Raw genomic sequence first — 18270 nt, forward strand, 5'->3', positions numbered from 1 at the left:
TTTAAAATTTTAATATAAGCATTTAAGGCCAAGCAATTAAGTGCCACTGTAGCTGCATCCTACAAGTTTTGATGCATTCTGGTTTTGTATCCAGTTCTAAATATTTTTAATTTCTATTATGATTGCTTCTTTGGTCATCAGTTATTTAAAAGTTTGCTTCTTAATTCCAGCACGCGATTATATTTTGCTACTGATTCCTAGGTTCACTGCACTGTGGTTAAAATGTGTGTGGTCTGTTCCACACCAGTCCTTTGGGATTGGTGGAAACTGACTTTCTACTGAACAAGTGGTGAGGTTCCTTACCCGTGCCGGGCAAGATTGACACCACGTGAGTTCTGCATTTACAGGGCACATCTCCTCCACATGGGCACTACAGCCAGCTGGGCCATCAGACTTCCTAGAGCCTTACTGATTTTCCTTCCTTAATTAATTACTGTCAGAAGTGTGGCCACATCTCTTACTGTGAATGACTTTCACGTTTCTCTTCCTAATTCTGTCAATTTTCACTTCAGGTATTTGTAGTCGCTACTGTGTTATTAGGTACAAATACATTTATCATTATTGTATCTTCCTGGTATATGAAAACTTTTATCAATTTCCAATGATTCTATCTCTATTAACGCTTTTTATTTATTTATTTTTTTTCTGTCATGCAACTTCAAGGCAGGAAAACACCCTAGAGATCATCTGGGTGCTCTGTAACGCTCTGGCTCTGTAATGCTTTCTGCCATATAGTCCTATCTATCTGTCTAATATGAAAGCTATGCCAGCTTTCTATTTTAGTAACTTCCCACTATGACTGCCTTCTAGAAGGCTTTGTATAGCCTATGCTTTGTATGTACTTTTTATAAACAGCTTAGAGCTGGATGTTGTGCATTATTAATCCAGTCTGACAAACTCTGTCTTTTAAACAGTCCATTAACATTTACGGACGTAAACTCTACCACCTCGTTTTGGTTATTTTTCTCACCTTCTCCAAGCTTCTTTTCTTGCCTTCTTTGGACTAAATGCATTTTGGCCATTCCTTTTTATCTCCTTCCACTAACTTGGCAATTATACATTTTATTTCTATTCTTTTAGTGAACATCTGAGAAATGTCAACATTCACATTTCATCAAGGTATAAATTTAATCAATTTGTTGACCCTTTTGAACAATACTAAAACTTTAGAACGCTTTTAACTCAACCTCCTTCCTCACTTCTATGCACTTGTGGTCATATAGTTTAATTTTAGCTTTTGCTTTTTAAGCCCCTAAATGCATGCTGACTGTAGCTTTACACAGGCAGTTTATGTTCATATTAACCACATTTTACCACTTTGCTTACTTTTCCTTCTTGCAATCCAATCCTTTTTATTCGTGATGACTCTTCTACCTAAAGAACATGCTTCAAGACTGCCTTTAGTGATGTCTTTGGGACACTCTCCATTGTCAGTGAAAATATCTTTATTTTATCCTTACCCTTGAAGACTGTATCTCTAAGGTGACAGTTCCAGGTCACGGTCATTTTCTCAGAGCACACTCGAGTTGCTCCACTGTCTTAGCTTCCTTTGTTGCTACTGAGAAATCGGCGGTCAGTGCAAATGTTGTTCCTTTGAATGTGTCCACCCATCTGTCCTTCCTTCCTTCATGTGAAAGTTGTTTCCTTTGTCCCTGGTACCTCTGCAGTGTCACCACAGTGTGTACAGATGTCAATTTCTCTCCAACCTTCTTGAGATTTGATGCGTTTACTGAATCCGAGGAGTGTTCCGTTCATCAGCCCTGGAAAATTCTCAGCCCTGCTATCTCTCCAGCTCCTTACTGCCTCCCCCCAGTTCTGTCCTCTTCTCTTGGAATTCTGACTGGGTGACTGGATATGTGGTAAATCTTCTCGGCCTATCCTCCATGCCCTCTAACCTCACTTCAACATTCTTTCTCTGTCTGTTCTGCATTCTGGACATTGTCTTCATATTCGTTTTCCGGCTTACTAATTTTCTCTTCAGATGAGTTGAGCCTACCAAGTTTTTATCACAATTTTTATATTTTCATTTCTAGAATATCTGATTCTCTCTCAAAGCTGTATATTTCTATAATTTCTTGCTCCTTACTGACATTTTCAAATCTTTTATTTCATCAAATAGATTAAAAATACTAGTTTACTGTGCTAATTATTCCAGTGTCTTAAGTCTTTATATGTGTGAGTCTACTGTCATTTTCTGCTGACTTGCTTGTGGGGCCTTGTTTCCTTATGTGTTTTATGACTTTTTTTTCCACTAGGATTTCATATTCCTTGGAACTCTGAGGCCAGAGTTGAAGACAGGTTTCTGCAAAGTGGCTCTGTGGTTGCTTTGTACCAGGCATCTAATGGCACTGCCAACCCAGAACAACTTGAACTCAATTTCCACATACAGGAATTTTTCTCTTGACAGTCTAGGTAGCGGGAATTTGTGCTTCAAATTCAAAGATGTGCTTCAACTTATACTTACTAATTTTCAAAAAGACGTAGCTCTTTGCCCACCACACAGACAAGTGCCCCAACACCCAGGTCAAACGTACCACTGTCTTTGCCCTCCTCTCCCAGGAGCAGGTTAAGCTCTAGCTACCCTTGTCCTGAAGATGCCATCCTGTGGGTGATGCACAGGAGCTCCTTTTAGGATCCCATTACTAGCAGGCCCCAGGCTTTAGTGTCTCCACCCAGTCTAAGAAGGTTCCACAAAAGCCTTCATGGGGAAAGCCAGCCTCGGCACTCCAATTACCTTTGCAGGTTCCTCCTCCACTTAGGTCCTGACTTCTAAGATTTTCCATGATAAGTTTCATTTTTGGTTTCATAAAAACATTTTCTCCAGCATTCTTAGTTGTTTTCAGCAGAAGCAGTCAGGATACCCAGTCCACCAAACTGCTGGGAGCACAAGTTCTCTGCACACAATTTCTTCACGTGTCTATAGGTGATTCTGGAGTGCCCACCAGGGAAGAGCCAAAGCATCTTGGGATGCTGCTCACGGGCCGTCTCTGGCTCCCCCGACTCATTAAATCCAGTTGTCTAGCTTAGCCCTCAGTCCAGTTAACCTCACACCAGCATCCGACAGTGTGAACCCCTCCTCAAGTTCTTAGCACTCGTGCCTCCCCAGTGCTGAAATGACAGTGTCCCTGGGAGCCAGTCCTCTCTCTGCACATCACTTCTCCGGGAACACGACTGAAAGCGTCCTGCCCGCCTCCCGGACCTCACGAGGCCTCACACGCCTCAGGGATTCACCGACTGAATACATGACTGCCCGTGGCCACTTACCAGGTGGGTTAAAGGCGATGATATCATCTAAGAGCTTAGACATCTCCTTTTCTAGGGCTGCTAAGGTGATTTTTCCATTTTGTTCCAGGGAGCTGAGGAATTGAACCATCTGATGAGTGAAGGCTCGGCATTTTGGAACCGCATCCTGACAGAAAAAGGAGCGTTCATATGAATCCATGCAAGCAGTGTTAAGTGCCGGGGAGCATGCCGCGGCTCTGACTGCTTTGGTAGCGGGTAGAGAGAACAGAGCAGGAGACCACACAAAGACAGGCGTGTGTTGAAGGACCGACCCTGTGTCTAGGGATACGCGCACATCTGTCACTAGAACACACATCCTCCCGAATTCCAGAACACTCTTCCTTTTTCACTACGTTAATAAAAACATTAACGCTATACTAATTACTTGCCAGAAACTTTTCCAAACACTTTTATGTTCATTACCTAATTTAATTCTCACAACAACACTTTACGGGCAAGTATTACTAGTTCCAATTCAGATGAGAACACCAACGTCACAATGGCAGGGGGCTGGGGACCGGAGTTGGTCAGACCTCAAACTCGTGCTCATAACTTCCCTGCCATTCTGCTGCCAAGGACATCCAGATCCCTAAACCAACAGCTGCCACCCCCAACCTTTTTCACCTCTTGTTAGCCCATGATACTGCCGTAAGTGAAGGCTGACCAAGAGAGATAATTAAAACTAAAAACTCTAGGAGTACAAAATAAGTGCACCATGACATACATCCTCTACCTTTTTTAACTGAGCCATCACGAGGCTTGAGCCTGTCCTCAGTAGCACTTACACTACTATAACCCCGAAGAACACTCTGCCTTTTAAAGCACCCACTCGACTTACGAGATGTTTCTGGCCGTCAGTAGGAACAGAAAGGCCTGCAGACACTCTCAGGAGCTTCATGATTAATTCAGCAGAAGGTTCCTTTGCCAGGATGACGGATGGCTGGTAATGGCTGCTGAAATAACCTAGCACACTCTGGTATGACACGACGTCTACAAGATGCCATGAAAGTGAGCTTGTTTGTCCAAGGAGATTCAGCAGAGGTGAATCCTGAAAATAAAACACACACTCCTTTAGTTTTGGAGTTCCCCATTTCCCAGAAATATGTCTCCAGTCTATGGAGTGACCACTAAGAGGGCCCATGACCAGCATGGAACAGGTAAGATGTCAAAGAAGTATCTACTCAAGTAGAAGTGCTAGTGAAAGTAATAACCAAAGTCTTGGCAAAAACACTTTAAGATTTGTAAGTATTCAGAACCCAATTTTTCAAAGGAACTCTTGGATCTAGTCATAGAACTAGCAATTAATGAGATGTAAGATAAAATTGATTTTTATATTCTAACTCCATGTGCCTCCCTTCATGATCCAGAATTCGATTAGGAACGATCCCAGAAAATCAGGCACTAGTTGAAGGCACATCCCAAATGCCAAGCAGATATCACACCGACAGAGGTGTTAGGGAAACCAGTGAAAAACTCCAACTTCGTAGAAAGGGAGGATCTCGGAAGCCTTGCCAAGTCTTCATCTCAGGCTCTCCAAACTTACTGCTTGGTCTACCAGCTGATCTTCCTTTGCCAATAAAATCATCATGAAAAGGAGGCAGACAATCATGCTCCGCGTCTCTGGGTGAGGACTGGGGCTCCAGGCGTCAGAGAGCACACTGACCCAGTTGACTTCACACAGGACAGACCCCAAAAATAAGAAGCAGCTCTTAGGGCTTCCTCGTTCCACCTAAAGGGAAATGAATTCAAATCAATGTTTTGCTTTAAGCTACCTTGAAGATGCGTATAAATCAGTGTTTACTAAATTGTATTTTAGAAAATAACTTTTTTCCCAGATTATAAAAATCATCTATAAATCCTTCCCCCAGAGATTTAGACTTAACGTTTGTCATATTTTTTCTTCCATGCTCAGTGAATGTGTACATTTTTCACCTTATTTAGAGTTCATTATTTATTCCACGAATTCTTTTTTTCTTTGTTATTTTTTTTAGAGAGAGGGAGGGAGGGAGAGGGAGAGAGTGCATGAGCAGGGGACAAAAGGAGAGGGAGAGGGAGAGGGAGAGGGAGAGGGAGAGGGAGAGGGAGAGGGAGAGGGAGAGGGAGAGGGAGAGGGAGAGGGAGAGGGAGAGGGAGAGGGAGAGGGAGAGGGAGAGGGAGAGGGAGAGGGAGAGGGAGAGGGAGAGGGAGAATCTTAAGCAGGTTACTCACTCAGCACAGAGCCTGACACAGGGCTCAATCCCATGACCCTGGGATCATGACCTGAGCCAAAATCAAGAGTCAGATGCTCAACCTACTGAACCACCCAGGTGCCTCTATTCCACTAATTCTTAATAGGAGAGGAGTGACCTTCCCTAGCTCTAACCAGACTGCCACGGTCAGTCACCAAAGCTCAGGGGAGTCTATTACAGCCCTCAGATGTGCTAGGACAGGTCAAAGACTGAGATCTACTAGCCAGTGGTTCCTAAAGCTGATCATACATCAGAACCACCCCCCCTACTAAAGACCCACTAAAACACAGACTGTGGGACCCTGCTGCCAAATTTTATATTTCCTAAATCTAGGGTGGCAGCAGGAATTTGGATTTTTAGTAAGTTTCCCAGTGGTACAGACACTACTGGTCCTAGGACTCTACTTTGAGACCTACTATAACAGTGTACATAATTTTTATACTGCCTTTTTAGTGTAATGTTATGTTATAAAAATATCTCCACATTAGTCTTTGTGATTTTTGATGACTTCATAATGTTAAATCCTACTTAAAATACATTAGGGATTGGTAGGAGGGGTGGTAGATATATTTTAAAGTATATAATCAATGTCAGAGTTCTATCTTATTAGCCCATTTCAACAGTCTGTTTACATTTTTTTTAATGTTTATTTATTTTTGAGAGAGAGAGAGACAGAGCACGAGCAGGGGAGAGGCAGAGAGAGAGGGAGACACAGAATCTGAAGTAGGCTTCACGCTCTGAGCTATTAGCACAGAGCCCGACGCGGGGCCTGAACTCATGAACCGCGAGGTCATGACCTGAGTCGAAGTCAGACGCTCAATCGACTGAGCAACCAGGCGCCCCTCAACAGTCTGTTTAAAATAAAATGTGGCTGGCTATAAATTTTTCTGTTTAAAATGAAGGTTAAAAAGCTCTACTCCATTTATAAAATCACAATCAATGGACCTTGGTAATGATTCATGCCCTCCCATGACTACCATCATTGTATCATACTAACTACTTATTCTTTTCCCTTTTAGAAAATGATTCTTCATCCTCCTGATAACCTCTAACCTCACTCTAAACCCTTCAAAAACATCCCTTCTAAGGCCAGCAAGACACACAGAACTGAAAAGCTTCCAGCTTCTGGGCAGGTCGGGGTCATCTATCATTAGACTAAAATTCCTAGAGGCACAGAGTCTAGAGCATCCCTTCAGAGACTGTTCTAGTTTAATCTGTCACACAGCTGAGGCTGCCCTCTTACTTAAAGCTGTATTACAGCTCTTTAAATAAACATTTTCTTCCATGTTCATAACAGTAACAAATACATACTTAGGACCTGTCTCATATACTAAACCTAGCTACAAAATCATTCCTAACCTTTTATCTCTGAGACAACTGTCCTCAGCTTTCCCTGGAGCTCAGACACAGACAAGTGGCTGACAAGAACATCCTGGGTGAGTCTCCGTGTGCAGCACAGAAGGACTGCAGTACATTTTGCTACTGCCGCGAACCACTGTGGCCCCGCAGTAATTAAAGCACTTAGGGTGTCCCAGTAATCAATTGACATTAAGTTAAGAGTGAACACAAATGAGTAAATAAATGGAAATGACTGTAAAAAGCTAAGAAGACCAGATTATAACAGGTTTTTAAAAATAGCAACATAAGAGGGGTGCCTGGGTGGCTCAGTCAGTTAAGCGTCCGACTCTCGATTTCGGCTCAGGTCGTGATCTCATGGTCACGAATGAGATTGAGCCCCACATCAGGCTCCTCGCTGGGCGTGGAGTCCACTGAAGATTCTCTCTCCCTCTCCCCTTCCCTGCGCTCTCTCTCTCTCTCTCTCAAACAAAAAAAACTATAAACTTAAGAACAACAACACTGCCTGGCTGGTAAGTAACACCACTGTGGCTGTTTTTCACAACTACTGCTTCTACTGCTAAAACTCACACACACAGATTAGCATTTTTTCCAGGTCATTTCAGGTCTTTATACGATTACGATGCATCATTGGCCGTTACAACACACTTCTATCTCCTACAACATTATTCCCTTATGTAACTGCTTAAAGAAACTAATGGTTTGAGTACCAATTACATTTTGCTTTAATAGAACATTTAACAGTATGAAAGTCTGGTGATGCTATCCTAGAAAAATATGCAGACCCAGAAACAGCAAGATTGAGCATGACGAAGTCATTAAACTATGTACTCATCGAACAATATTACTAAAATCTAGGGGGTGACAGCCATGTGACAGACAAAATCTTTCTCTGGGTTTAAAAATGGTCCTAGAAGTGTTTTCCAATCACCCGCTCACACAGTGAAACGATTTCCATGGGAAGTCACATGCTCCACACAAGCACCACACAGGCACACAGAAAGCCCACACCGCAACTGTGGCTAAAAACCATTGAACAGGCTGCTGCCCAGAAGCCGGGCTGTGCCACAGGGAGTGAGGCTTACTTTGAAGAAGGCCTCCATGAGCATCTGGTCAGGGTGCAGGTCCCTCCACGGGAGCTTCTGGTAGGCACTATGGAAAGCGTACAGAATGAACTCCGGCATTCTGGGTGCTGTGCATGCTTCACAGTAATGCAGCAGGTGCAACCTGAGGGCTCCATCATCACCTGGCGACAGCTTATCTGAAATTGAAATGGAAAACACAGCTGAAGACATTCGGGGTTATCTTTAAAAATAAACAAATTAATACAAAACAGAAATTTGAACTGAAAGTCTAAGACCTAAGGTTCTCTATATTTACTCACTTTCAAAGATTTTCATGTGCCAGGAAAAAAAAAAAACTGATGGCAAATTACTAACAAAGATTGGTATGTAATTACTCACTTGGGTAACTGGAATAAGTAGCTGGGATGTGGGAGAAAGCAGGGGCGATCAGTGTTTCTTTAAAACTTCTAACTATTTGGCTTTTTAACACAAATACACTTGCATAACCCCAACCACTTCCAGGTACCCCTTTAGTCTGCTGCCCTCGGCATATACGCGGCCACTGGCCTTAGCACTTACTCATTTGGCACCCTGGAGGAATCGAATACCCCTCAAGAAGAAATGTGCCACATGACTAAAACTTAACCCTTGGTGCGGTAAAACTAGATTATTGCTGTCACTCAGCCAAGTTAGTCTAAAATGACACTCCTGTGTTATCACTCAGTATTATCATCACCAGTATCAATTACTACAGTGCCCTCAAGAGTTCATGGCAATGTAACCGGCGTTTCGTCTAAAACAAAACTTTTCAGACTTTCTGGTTTTACGAAAAGGAATGAATGGAGTCAAAGAAGAGAGAGCCACGCACAACAAGAACAGAAACCTGACGATGTTTCTTAATAGCGGCTTTTGAAAAATGACAAATAAGCATCAGCCCACGGTACCAATCAATTTTCAATTTATCATTTCTAACATGCCTGTGCCCTTGGTTCGCATCCTTACTTTATTCTGCATCATGAAACACTAACATGTTTTTAACCTTTTAAGACAAGGTAAGAGTAGCATTTGTTCAAATGTGAATAAAAATAGTTTTGTTTAAATAAGTACGGATATGTAGGTATAAGACGTCTAAAAGGTAATCTCTTAGGACAAGACTGAGTTTCTAGTTCCAGCCCAGATACACCTAAGTTCTGTGAGCTCAGATAAATTCATTTTGCTTTTTGAGTCTTCATTTTCTCACAAATAAAAGGAGAGAGCTGGATCAGAAGACCTCACTAAAAGGCTATAACAAAATACTTCTTCCTGCTTTGCATAGTGCTGTTTCCTCTCCTTGAACTCAGCTACCAATTCCTGATGTTAGCTGTGTACCCTCCTGTACCCAAGCTACTTTCTTACTTTATATACACAGGCAAGAGCCTAAGAGAGTACTTGTCCCTTATACTAAGAAACCAAATATATACAGCCTTTGTGATTATAATTTAATGCTCAAATCTTTTTGATGATGGTAAGAAGAAGCCAGAAGTCTATCTTTCCAAAAAAACAAAAACAAAAACAAAAAAGGGAGTACTATTAGGATTTCATGCGTTACTCATTGAACCCATACTTATCAAATAGACACTGAACCTACGGCACTGCCCGAGTCTTGTGGGGATAAAAAGAATGTTTCTGTGCCTAGAGCTTACATCTTACAGTTGAGTCAGAAAAAAAAAAAAATTTTTAAGCGATCAGGCATATATATAAAAGATCAATAAAAAATACTGGATGGATACATCTAGGCAACGGAATGTTGTTCAGCATTGAAAGGAAATGAGCTATCAGGCCATGAAAAGACTTGGAGAAATCTTAAATGCATAATAGTAAGTGAAAGAAGCCAATATGAAATGCTATATAATGTATGATTCCAATTATTTGGCATTATAGAAAAACTAAAACTACGGAGAAAGAAAAAAAAAATTCTCCCCAAGAATTAGTGGGGGGGGGGGGCGTAGGCAGAACTGTAATGGTGGGTATGTGTCATCATACATTTCTCGAAATCAACAACGTACAACATCAAGAGCGAACCCTAACATACACCATGACTTTGGGTGATAATGATGTGTCAGTGTAGGCTCATCAACTGTAACAAATGTACCACTCTGGTGGGGGGTGTTGATAGTGGGGGAGGCTATCCGGGGTCGGGGGGGGGGGCGGATATGGGAACTTGCTGTACTTTCTGCTCAATTTTGCTGTGAACCTAAATCTTTCTATACACGTGCACATTTTTTTAAGGACTGGATGACATATTAAGTCTGCGACTAAGTGCCACACAGACACATGGCGGCCACAGAGGCCACGGCAGCCACAGAGGTACACTAGTCAGAAACGGCACGTGCCAATCGGGCCGTGGCACCTTCAGGACTCACTGCAGTGCCTGACTGGAGCCAACAGCTGAGCACAGAGCCGGCCACTTCTGCCCACCGGGGGAACACTCCGTGAGGAATCCTGGCCCGGCGCTCGCTGCTGGGCTGGCCAGCCCTTTCTCGGAGCTGCGCCTGGGCAGAGGCACTGCTCTTCCTTCCCATCGCCTTTCACAGGTGTTACACCTGCACGGGCCCTGAAGGCGTTCTTCGCCCACTGCCGCTCCTCTCCCTCCTATCTTCCCAGGGACCACCCCAAAAAGATCCCAAGTAGCATTCTACCCCACCACGGTGTCTGCTCCTGAAGGACTCAAACTATGAAGATGCACTATGAAGATTCAGAGGCAGAAGAGAAACACGTGTGTACAAAAACATGTGCAGAAGAATATAAAGGACCCGAGGCTTCATCCAGTAGTGGAGTCAGCATGAGCAAGTACAGTGAGGGGAGGGCCAAGGACATCGGCGGAACAGTGTGTCAAGCAGTATGGCTGGAGTGGAAGGTTTCCATAAGGAAGCCATTGCACAATGCTGAAGCGCACTGGGCCAGATACATCTGAATGTTGGGCTAAAACATGACACTTAAAAGTTTGGAAATATGAATATGATAGGACATAAATACTGTTTTCAGGAAATAATTAATCTATTCAATAGGCAGGAACAGAAACTAGAATGAGAAAAAAAGGAGGCAACCGCAAGAATCTGGGTGGAGTGGAACAAATGTCCTTATAAACCTCCCAATATAAAACATTTGGATACAGTAGGTAAAATAAAACATCTTTGAAAATGCATAGCTAGGTACACTCAGCGGAAGACAACAAGGCCAAATGTGGGTGGCCAGAAGCAAAGAGAGCCCAGGAAACGCAAGTCCTGAACAGACACCAAAGCCTCAGCTGCATGCCGAGGGGTCTGCTTCTGCAGGGCTCTAATAGCATGAGGGGTCTCCCAAGGCCTGTGCCCTCACTGAGAGGGCAGATCCGGGGAAGAAAGGAACCTTTTCTCTACCTTCACCTGGACTTGGAGCGGAGGAAGCGGGGGGAGCTGTTCGTGGTAACTGGGCACACCTACAAGCGAGTCTGGGGTCTGACTGCTTATACCTGTGTAGTGAGAGAAACCGCAGGCTGAGGAATCATAGTTCCAGATGGAACAAATGAGGATCTTTTCTGGAAGACACACCCTCATCCTGGTCTTCATGGAATTTCTACAGAGAAAATGTCTCTAAATATGGGCTCACAATACGAAATTTAAAAATATACACAGAGAGGTGCCTGGGTGGCTCAGTTGGTTAAGCATCTGACTCTTGATTTCGGCTCAGGTTGTGATCTCACAGTTTGTGAGTTCAAGCCCCGTGTCACCCTCCACACTGACAGCACAGAGCCTGCTTGGGATTCTCTCTCTCTCTCTGCCCTTCCTGCGCACTCTCTCAAAATAAACAAATAAACAAACAAAAAGATACAAAAGGAGGGGCACCTGGGTGGCTCAGTCGGTTAAGCATCCAACCCTTGATATCTACTGGCTCAGGTCATGATCTCACAGTTCTGAGATCGAGCCCTAAGTGAGGCTTTGAGCTAAGCATGGAGCCTCTTGGGATTCTCTCTCGCCTCCTTTCTCTCTCTTTGCTTCTCTGCCCTTCCCCCACTAGTGTGTGCACACGCACACTTCCTCTCTCTCAAAATAAGTGAACATTTTTTTAAAATACACAAGGAAACAAGCCTCTAAGTATGAGAATCTAAAGGAACATCCAACTGTAGCATAAGCCAGGTGTCCCCAGCAGGGACTTCAGATAATTACTACCGCACACAGGTCATAAAGCAAAGTATGTTTAAACATTTCAAAGAAATAACAATTAGAATTTTAAACAAAAAAAGAAATCAGATGCTATCAAAAAGAAACAGGGTAGATTTGAAAAACAAATACAACTTCTAGATACTGAAATAAGAAACTCAAAGCTTTTTGTTGTTGTTGTTAAGCAGGTTAGACAGGACTGGGGAGACTGAGTAAACTGGAAGAGAGACCTCAAGCCTTTGCCCAAAATGAAGCACAGAAAGAAAACATGAAAAAGGAGTTAGAGGCACAGAAGATAGAACGAGGTTCAACACGAGGGCCAGAGAGTATCTGAAGAGAACGGCTGCCTATTTGCCATGGCTGGCGAAGCTCGGAGCTGCCTTACAAACAACGTATGATGTTACAAACTTCACGCTAACCAGTTGTATCAGTGACCGTCTTTGGTCAAAGATGACTGCCCCCCGACTAAAATAAAATTAAATAAAGTAGGGAGAGCAGAGGCCAAAGATTAACCGAATGACTTAGGGAAAAAGTGACAGCCAACCAGAGACATAACGTAACCTCTTCCTACCTTTAAAACTCTCATGCAATGAATCAACACAGTCAGTGAACAGCTGCACGATGCTCGAGGCCACCACAGCATCACTCTCCAGCCAGGGGTAATGTCGTTGGCTGCTTCAAATAAAAGAAGCGCACACTTAGAAATGAAAGCACCATGACTAAATTATTCTAGGCCCCAGAGTCTAGGGACCGCCTATGTCCTAGAGAACACTGTATTACGTAGCCCAAATACACACTTAGACCATTCTAACAGCTGGAAATTCCGGGAGGCTCATAATATCCGCCATACAATTTAGTTTCCTTCTCAACGTTTATTCCAATGCAATTAAGTCAGAGATGTGTTACCTACATAAATTAACACCTTTTTATACCTAATTTACACCCTGTGTATCTTGGTTACATTTCAAATGTCTTAGGTATATGCTGCTAAGTGGCTTCAACAGTTTTCTCTACCCAAAACATGAAAAAAAGGAAAAAAAAAATCCACATAACAAAAAAGATGACCAAAAAGGGACAGGAAATAACCAAAGAAAAAAATTCTTTACATGATCATTTTAGTTTCTGAACTGGGTTCAGAAAGTTCAGTATCAAAATAAATCCCATTAATTCTTCCCAGAAATAAACAGCAGTCTGCGTTACTGCCAGCAGTCTTAGAATCTGTGCAAAATCCTGAAGCTTGTAGATTAAGGATAGTTCCCTAGCAAAAAAAAAGATCCAGAACCTTTTCTATTTTCCTCAATGAGCCCCTGGAGCAGCACAGGTTAATACAAAGATCTAACATGGAAGTCAGAGCCTTGAGCTCTGTTCTCAGTTCTGCCCTCACTGGCTGTGGAACTGGAGTAAGCCATTCCTGTTCTCTGAGTCTTGGGAACAGATCAATATTTGTGAAGGTACCTTAAATACTGAGATATCTAGCACTGGCGTAATGTTAACAAGCTCCCGACAAGTTCATGTAGCTTTGTCTGTATGCCTTTCAGGGAAAAGACTCATAAGGCAGCTACCTGCATGTGAGCAGTTCTACACCTCTCGTTTGAATGCTCACAACACCATGTTTTCACTTAATTGCAGCTCATGTTAATTCCCACCCAGTAATTCGAAAGCCAACTTACTTCCAAAAAATAACTGAGGTACTGGATAAAATCAAGTTACTCTCATATTTTATAGTATCGTATTATCAAATTCAAATTCAAGAGAACAATTTTTCCAAAATTAAGGACCAAAATTTATTCAATGTCTTTATTGTGGAAAAAAAGGAAATGAGTGTCCAGTTTTGCTTTGAAGTTAGTATTAAGATAATAGCTCTGATCAACCAGACTAGCAATTCCACTAACAGAAAATGTCTTAAGTTCCCTTCATAAGGAAGCATTTTCTATGGGGAGAATGCAAACTGGTGCAGCCACTCTGGAAAACAGTATGGAGGTTCCTCAAAAAATAAAAAATAGGACTACCTTACAACCCAGCAATTGCGCTACTCTGTATTTATCCAAGGGATACAGGTGTGCTGTTTCAAAGGGGCACATTCACCTCAATGTTTATAGCAGCACTATCAACAATAGCCAAAGTATGGAAAGAGCCCAAATGTCCATCCATGGATGAATGGATAAAGAAGAGGTAGTATATAAATACAATGGAGTATTCCTCGGCAATCGAAAAGAATGAAGTCTTGCCATTTGCAACTACATGGGTGGAACTGGAGGGTATTATGCTAAGTGAAATTAAAGACAAAAATCATATGACTTCACTCATATGAGGACGTTAAGACACAGAACAGATGAACATAAGGAAAGTGAAGCAAAAATAATCAAAAAAAAAAAAACAGGGAGGGGGACAAAGCATAAGAAACTCATAAACATGGAGAACAAACAGAGGGTTACTGGAGGGGGTGTGGGAGGGGGGATGGGCTAAATGGGTAAGGGGCATTAAGGAATCTACTCCTGAAATCACTGTTGCACTATATGCTAACTTGGGTGTAAATTAAAAAAAAATAAATAAAAATTAAAAAAACAATAAGGAAGCATTTTCTAAATTTAAATACGGCCCTACATAAAAATTCAAATCCATGAATGCATCCCTTATACCAAAATCCCCTCAGAACTTTAAGTCTATAAATTTCAAAGGAATTTGAATATCTGAAAAACAATTTACCTTTCATTGTCCTCTAAAACCAAGATCCATGGCTTAAAGAGCTGGATGATTACTGAATGTAGGGATCTCAGCACTAAAACAAAGCAAAATTTTTAGAGACAAGAAACAAGCTCATCCTTTGTCAATTATCATTGGTAACACTAAAAATCTACTTCTTCTCATCTATATACTCACAAACCTATGTTGATATGCAAACAACATGTTTCTTATAACTAAGTGTGTCTGTTTGTGTTTTCATTTGCTGCAATGGAATTTCTTGAAGAATTTTTATTACAACACAGGATCATGGATAATTTTTTACTGCGTATTTTTTAACGATAAAAGCTTAAATATTCAGAACCCTTTCCTGAGCAAGATAAAGAACAGGAAGAAAGAGTTAGAGATTGAAACCCATCTCCTTGCACCCTGCTCTATGAAGGAGGGGCAGAGACAAGCTGAAGCAGGCACCCCTGTGCGGGGGAACAGAGGTATGACACATAGATGGGTTCACACCTACACTGCATATTTCCTGTTTCTTCTTCTTGACACTCAGATATTTAATTTTATTGCTAAGATTTAAATCTCTCCATGTGTCTATTCAAGTCTCCTCTGATGGAAGGTCAGAACACCCCACTCTTTGTTGCACTAAAGGCATGTTACCTGCTTTGCTGCTGGCAGATGGGTCTTGAGCCAAGCAGGCCATTTCTGAGTCAAGCAGCCTTTTAACAAGATAGCCCAAGAGTGTCTTCATATCAGCCATGTAAGGACTCCATTTTGAGAATAAACCAAAGCTTTTAAAGTCCAATGTGGATAAGCGAAGCTTGTAAAAAAAATTTGAGAGCCACTGTATCGTCTCCATTACCTGGAAGAGAATGACTGGTCAAAGAATCCTCACCCAATGTCTACTTTCAGCAGCTACTACGGAGGACTGTGACAGAGGGCTCAGACTTTGTAACACAGTTGCAAAGGTGTTTGCATATGAAAAGTAAATCAGCAGATTTCAAACTCTTTTTCTAAAGCAGAGGAACCATTCTGTCCAGTACATTCTCACATGGACCCATAGCACATAAAATTGACGAAATGAGGAGCCCAGCCCCATGGGACACTGCATGAAAATCTGACCAAAGGTGCCAGGGGTGTAAGCTTAAGAATCGGATGAGTTAAGGTGGTGAGGGGAGGTTTAACAGGGTGGCCTGGGCTGCTCCTAAATGGATGGGCAAGAATCAGACTCTGAGGTGTGAGAGAAAGGCATAGGGGGCATGGGAGGAAGCAAGAGACAAAGGAAAACACAGGGCTCTTAAAGATAATCCATAAGAGTGCAGCTTTTTAGATATAAATTTTGAATGTGTCCCAACTGTTTAAAAAATAGGGAAGGAAACAGAAAAGAAATGCAGAGACATAAACTTCAGACACCAAAAGCTACACACCTGCTTATCGGACAAGAGAACATCTGGAGAGCTTTGAAGCACTGAGCTCTCGGCAGAAGCTGCCCCCTGCTGGCAGTTTGGGGCACAGCAGCCCAGGGCTCTCAGAGTGGCTTTCCAACACTCCGGGCTCAGCAGCTGCTCCGCGGAGCCTTGTGGGGCGGGAAGAGGACAGCAAGTTAGCATCTTTCACAAACTTTTTCAACTTGAATCAAAGAACACGTGTACTTTACAAAGGAACGAAATTTTGGGGCGCCTGGGGTGGCTCAGTTGGTTAAGCATCTCACGGCTGATGAGTTCAAGCCCCGCGTCAGGCTCTATGCTGACAGCTCAGAGCCTGGAGCCTGCTTCGGGTTCTGTGTGTCCCTCTCTCTCTGCCTTCCCCTGCTCACACTCTGTCTGTCTCTCTCAAAAATAAAATAAAAACATTAATGGGGCGCCTGGGTGGCTCAGTCAGTTGAGCGTCCGACTTCAGCTAGGTCATGATCTCACGGTTTGTGAGTTCGAGCCCCACGTCGGGCTCTGTGCTGACAGCTCGGAGCCTGGAGCCTGCTTCAGATTCTGTGTCTCCTCCTCTCTCTGCCCCTCCCATGCTCGTGCTCTATCTCTCTCTGTCTCTCAATAATAAATAAACGTTAAGAAAAAAAAATTTTTTAATAAATAATATAAAATAAAATAAAAACATTAAAAAAATTAAAATTAAAAACAAACCCAAAGGAATGAAAATTAAATAAAAATCCAAAACAAATTCATACAGATCTATGGTGAAGACGCCGCAGTAATGAGAACCTATTAAAAGAACTGTCCACCCGGACACTTGACTTTCCCTCTTGACCTTCCTGGTTCCTAGTGACTCTCCTGGGAGTGAGCACAGCCGGAGTCATCAGGGCTGGAATCCAGTGTTGGGAGTGGGGAATCCTGCCTACCAGCCCCTACCTGGGGAATGGTAAAAGTGCCACTCTCCTGGATGAAGCTGTGAGAGAAACAGCAGTAACAGGACAAGGGAGACTGGACTGCAGAATGGAACCTCAGAGTCTAGGCTCTCTCCTCGTACTTACTCCTGAAACTCCACTCCCTCAACAGGCAAAACCTAAAGCAACACAGACACAGCATGCAAAATAGACACTACGGACAGCACTGTGCTCCTGGTAAGTCTCACACCCAGAGGCCAGGACTCAGACCTCCTCAGGCCCTTCCCACCCAGAGATGGCATGAGGATCACGAGGGACAACCGAGGCTGGTATATCTGAGGGGAGAGATGATGAGGCAGCTGCAATATGGTGAGCGAGAGCTGTCTAGGGAACAGTGAAGGGTCTGTGGTGAATGGCTACTGTGGTGGGGCTCCTGGGGCAGAGCTTTGGAATCAAGTTACAGGTGTGGGAGTCAGGCACACCTAGAAGAGGGTAGTGAAGCCAGGGAAAACAACGGGTATGCCCACGAAGAAGGAAAATCATAGAAAAGCAAAGGATAGAGCCCCGAGAACAGCAACACCCTCCCCAGGGAGGAAAGGGAAACCAGGAGGCTAGAAGTCATAGAATCTGACAGGGGTGGTACTGTAATTCCTAGGCTTTTAACTGAATTACTCTTCCTGGGAAGTATAAATTTCCTGTTAAATGCAAGTCAATGGTTGCCTGAACACACCGTTTACAATTCCTTAAAAAGGTTTTGGGGAAAAAACCCACAATGTATACTTGATCAAATTTTGAAAATTTAGAACAAAAATTAGTTATGCATAATGGATCAAAATCATACAAATACCTCTCCTGCAACCATTCTCCACACACCCTGCAACTGGCCTCCACAGGAAACAATGAAAGCTTGAAAACGAGACCACACATTTCAGTATTTCTTCAGATAGTCCAATATATAAAATCATTAACCTATTCATTAAATGGTTTCTATGAAGTAACACAAAGATTTGGCATGAAGCAAATCTTAGTTTTCCATTACACCTATAAACTATCTGAAGTTTGCACAAAAAAAATTAAATACTATCTCATTTAATAAACTTCAGTAAAATTCCTGCCTAATGAAATTCCCAAAATAAAAACGC

At 42.6% G+C, this 18270-nt stretch overlaps 1 protein-coding gene across 4 annotated transcripts in view; it reads right to left on the reverse strand.

Annotated features, from left to right (window-relative positions):
• EPG5 (ectopic P-granules autophagy protein 5 homolog) overlaps nt 1–18270 on the reverse strand; it is a 116976-nt gene that overhangs the window by 14185 nt on the left and 84521 nt on the right. For 3 of the 4 annotated variants that reach the window (XM_042962306.1, XM_042962305.1, XM_007080571.3), the window contains exons 32-39: nt 16221–16369; nt 15454–15655; nt 14815–14887; nt 12680–12783; nt 7952–8127; nt 4826–5011; nt 4121–4330; nt 3265–3409 (exon numbers count right to left, since the gene is read on the reverse strand). In XM_042962306.1, the coding sequence (XP_042818240.1) occupies nt 3265–3409; nt 4121–4330; nt 4826–5011; nt 7952–8127; nt 12680–12783; nt 14815–14887; nt 15454–15655; nt 16221–16369 (1245 nt within the window). The remainder of the gene's footprint in view (nt 1–3264; nt 3410–4120; nt 4331–4825; nt 5012–7951; nt 8128–12679; nt 12784–14814; nt 14888–15453; nt 15656–16220; nt 16370–18270) is intronic. The other variant, XM_042962304.1, reaches the window with a different exon arrangement.

The sequence above is a fragment of the Panthera tigris genome, chromosome D3 (assembly GCF_018350195.1).
Source record: "Panthera tigris isolate Pti1 chromosome D3, P.tigris_Pti1_mat1.1, whole genome shotgun sequence".
Classification (NCBI taxonomy): domain Eukaryota; kingdom Metazoa; phylum Chordata; class Mammalia; order Carnivora; family Felidae; genus Panthera; species Panthera tigris.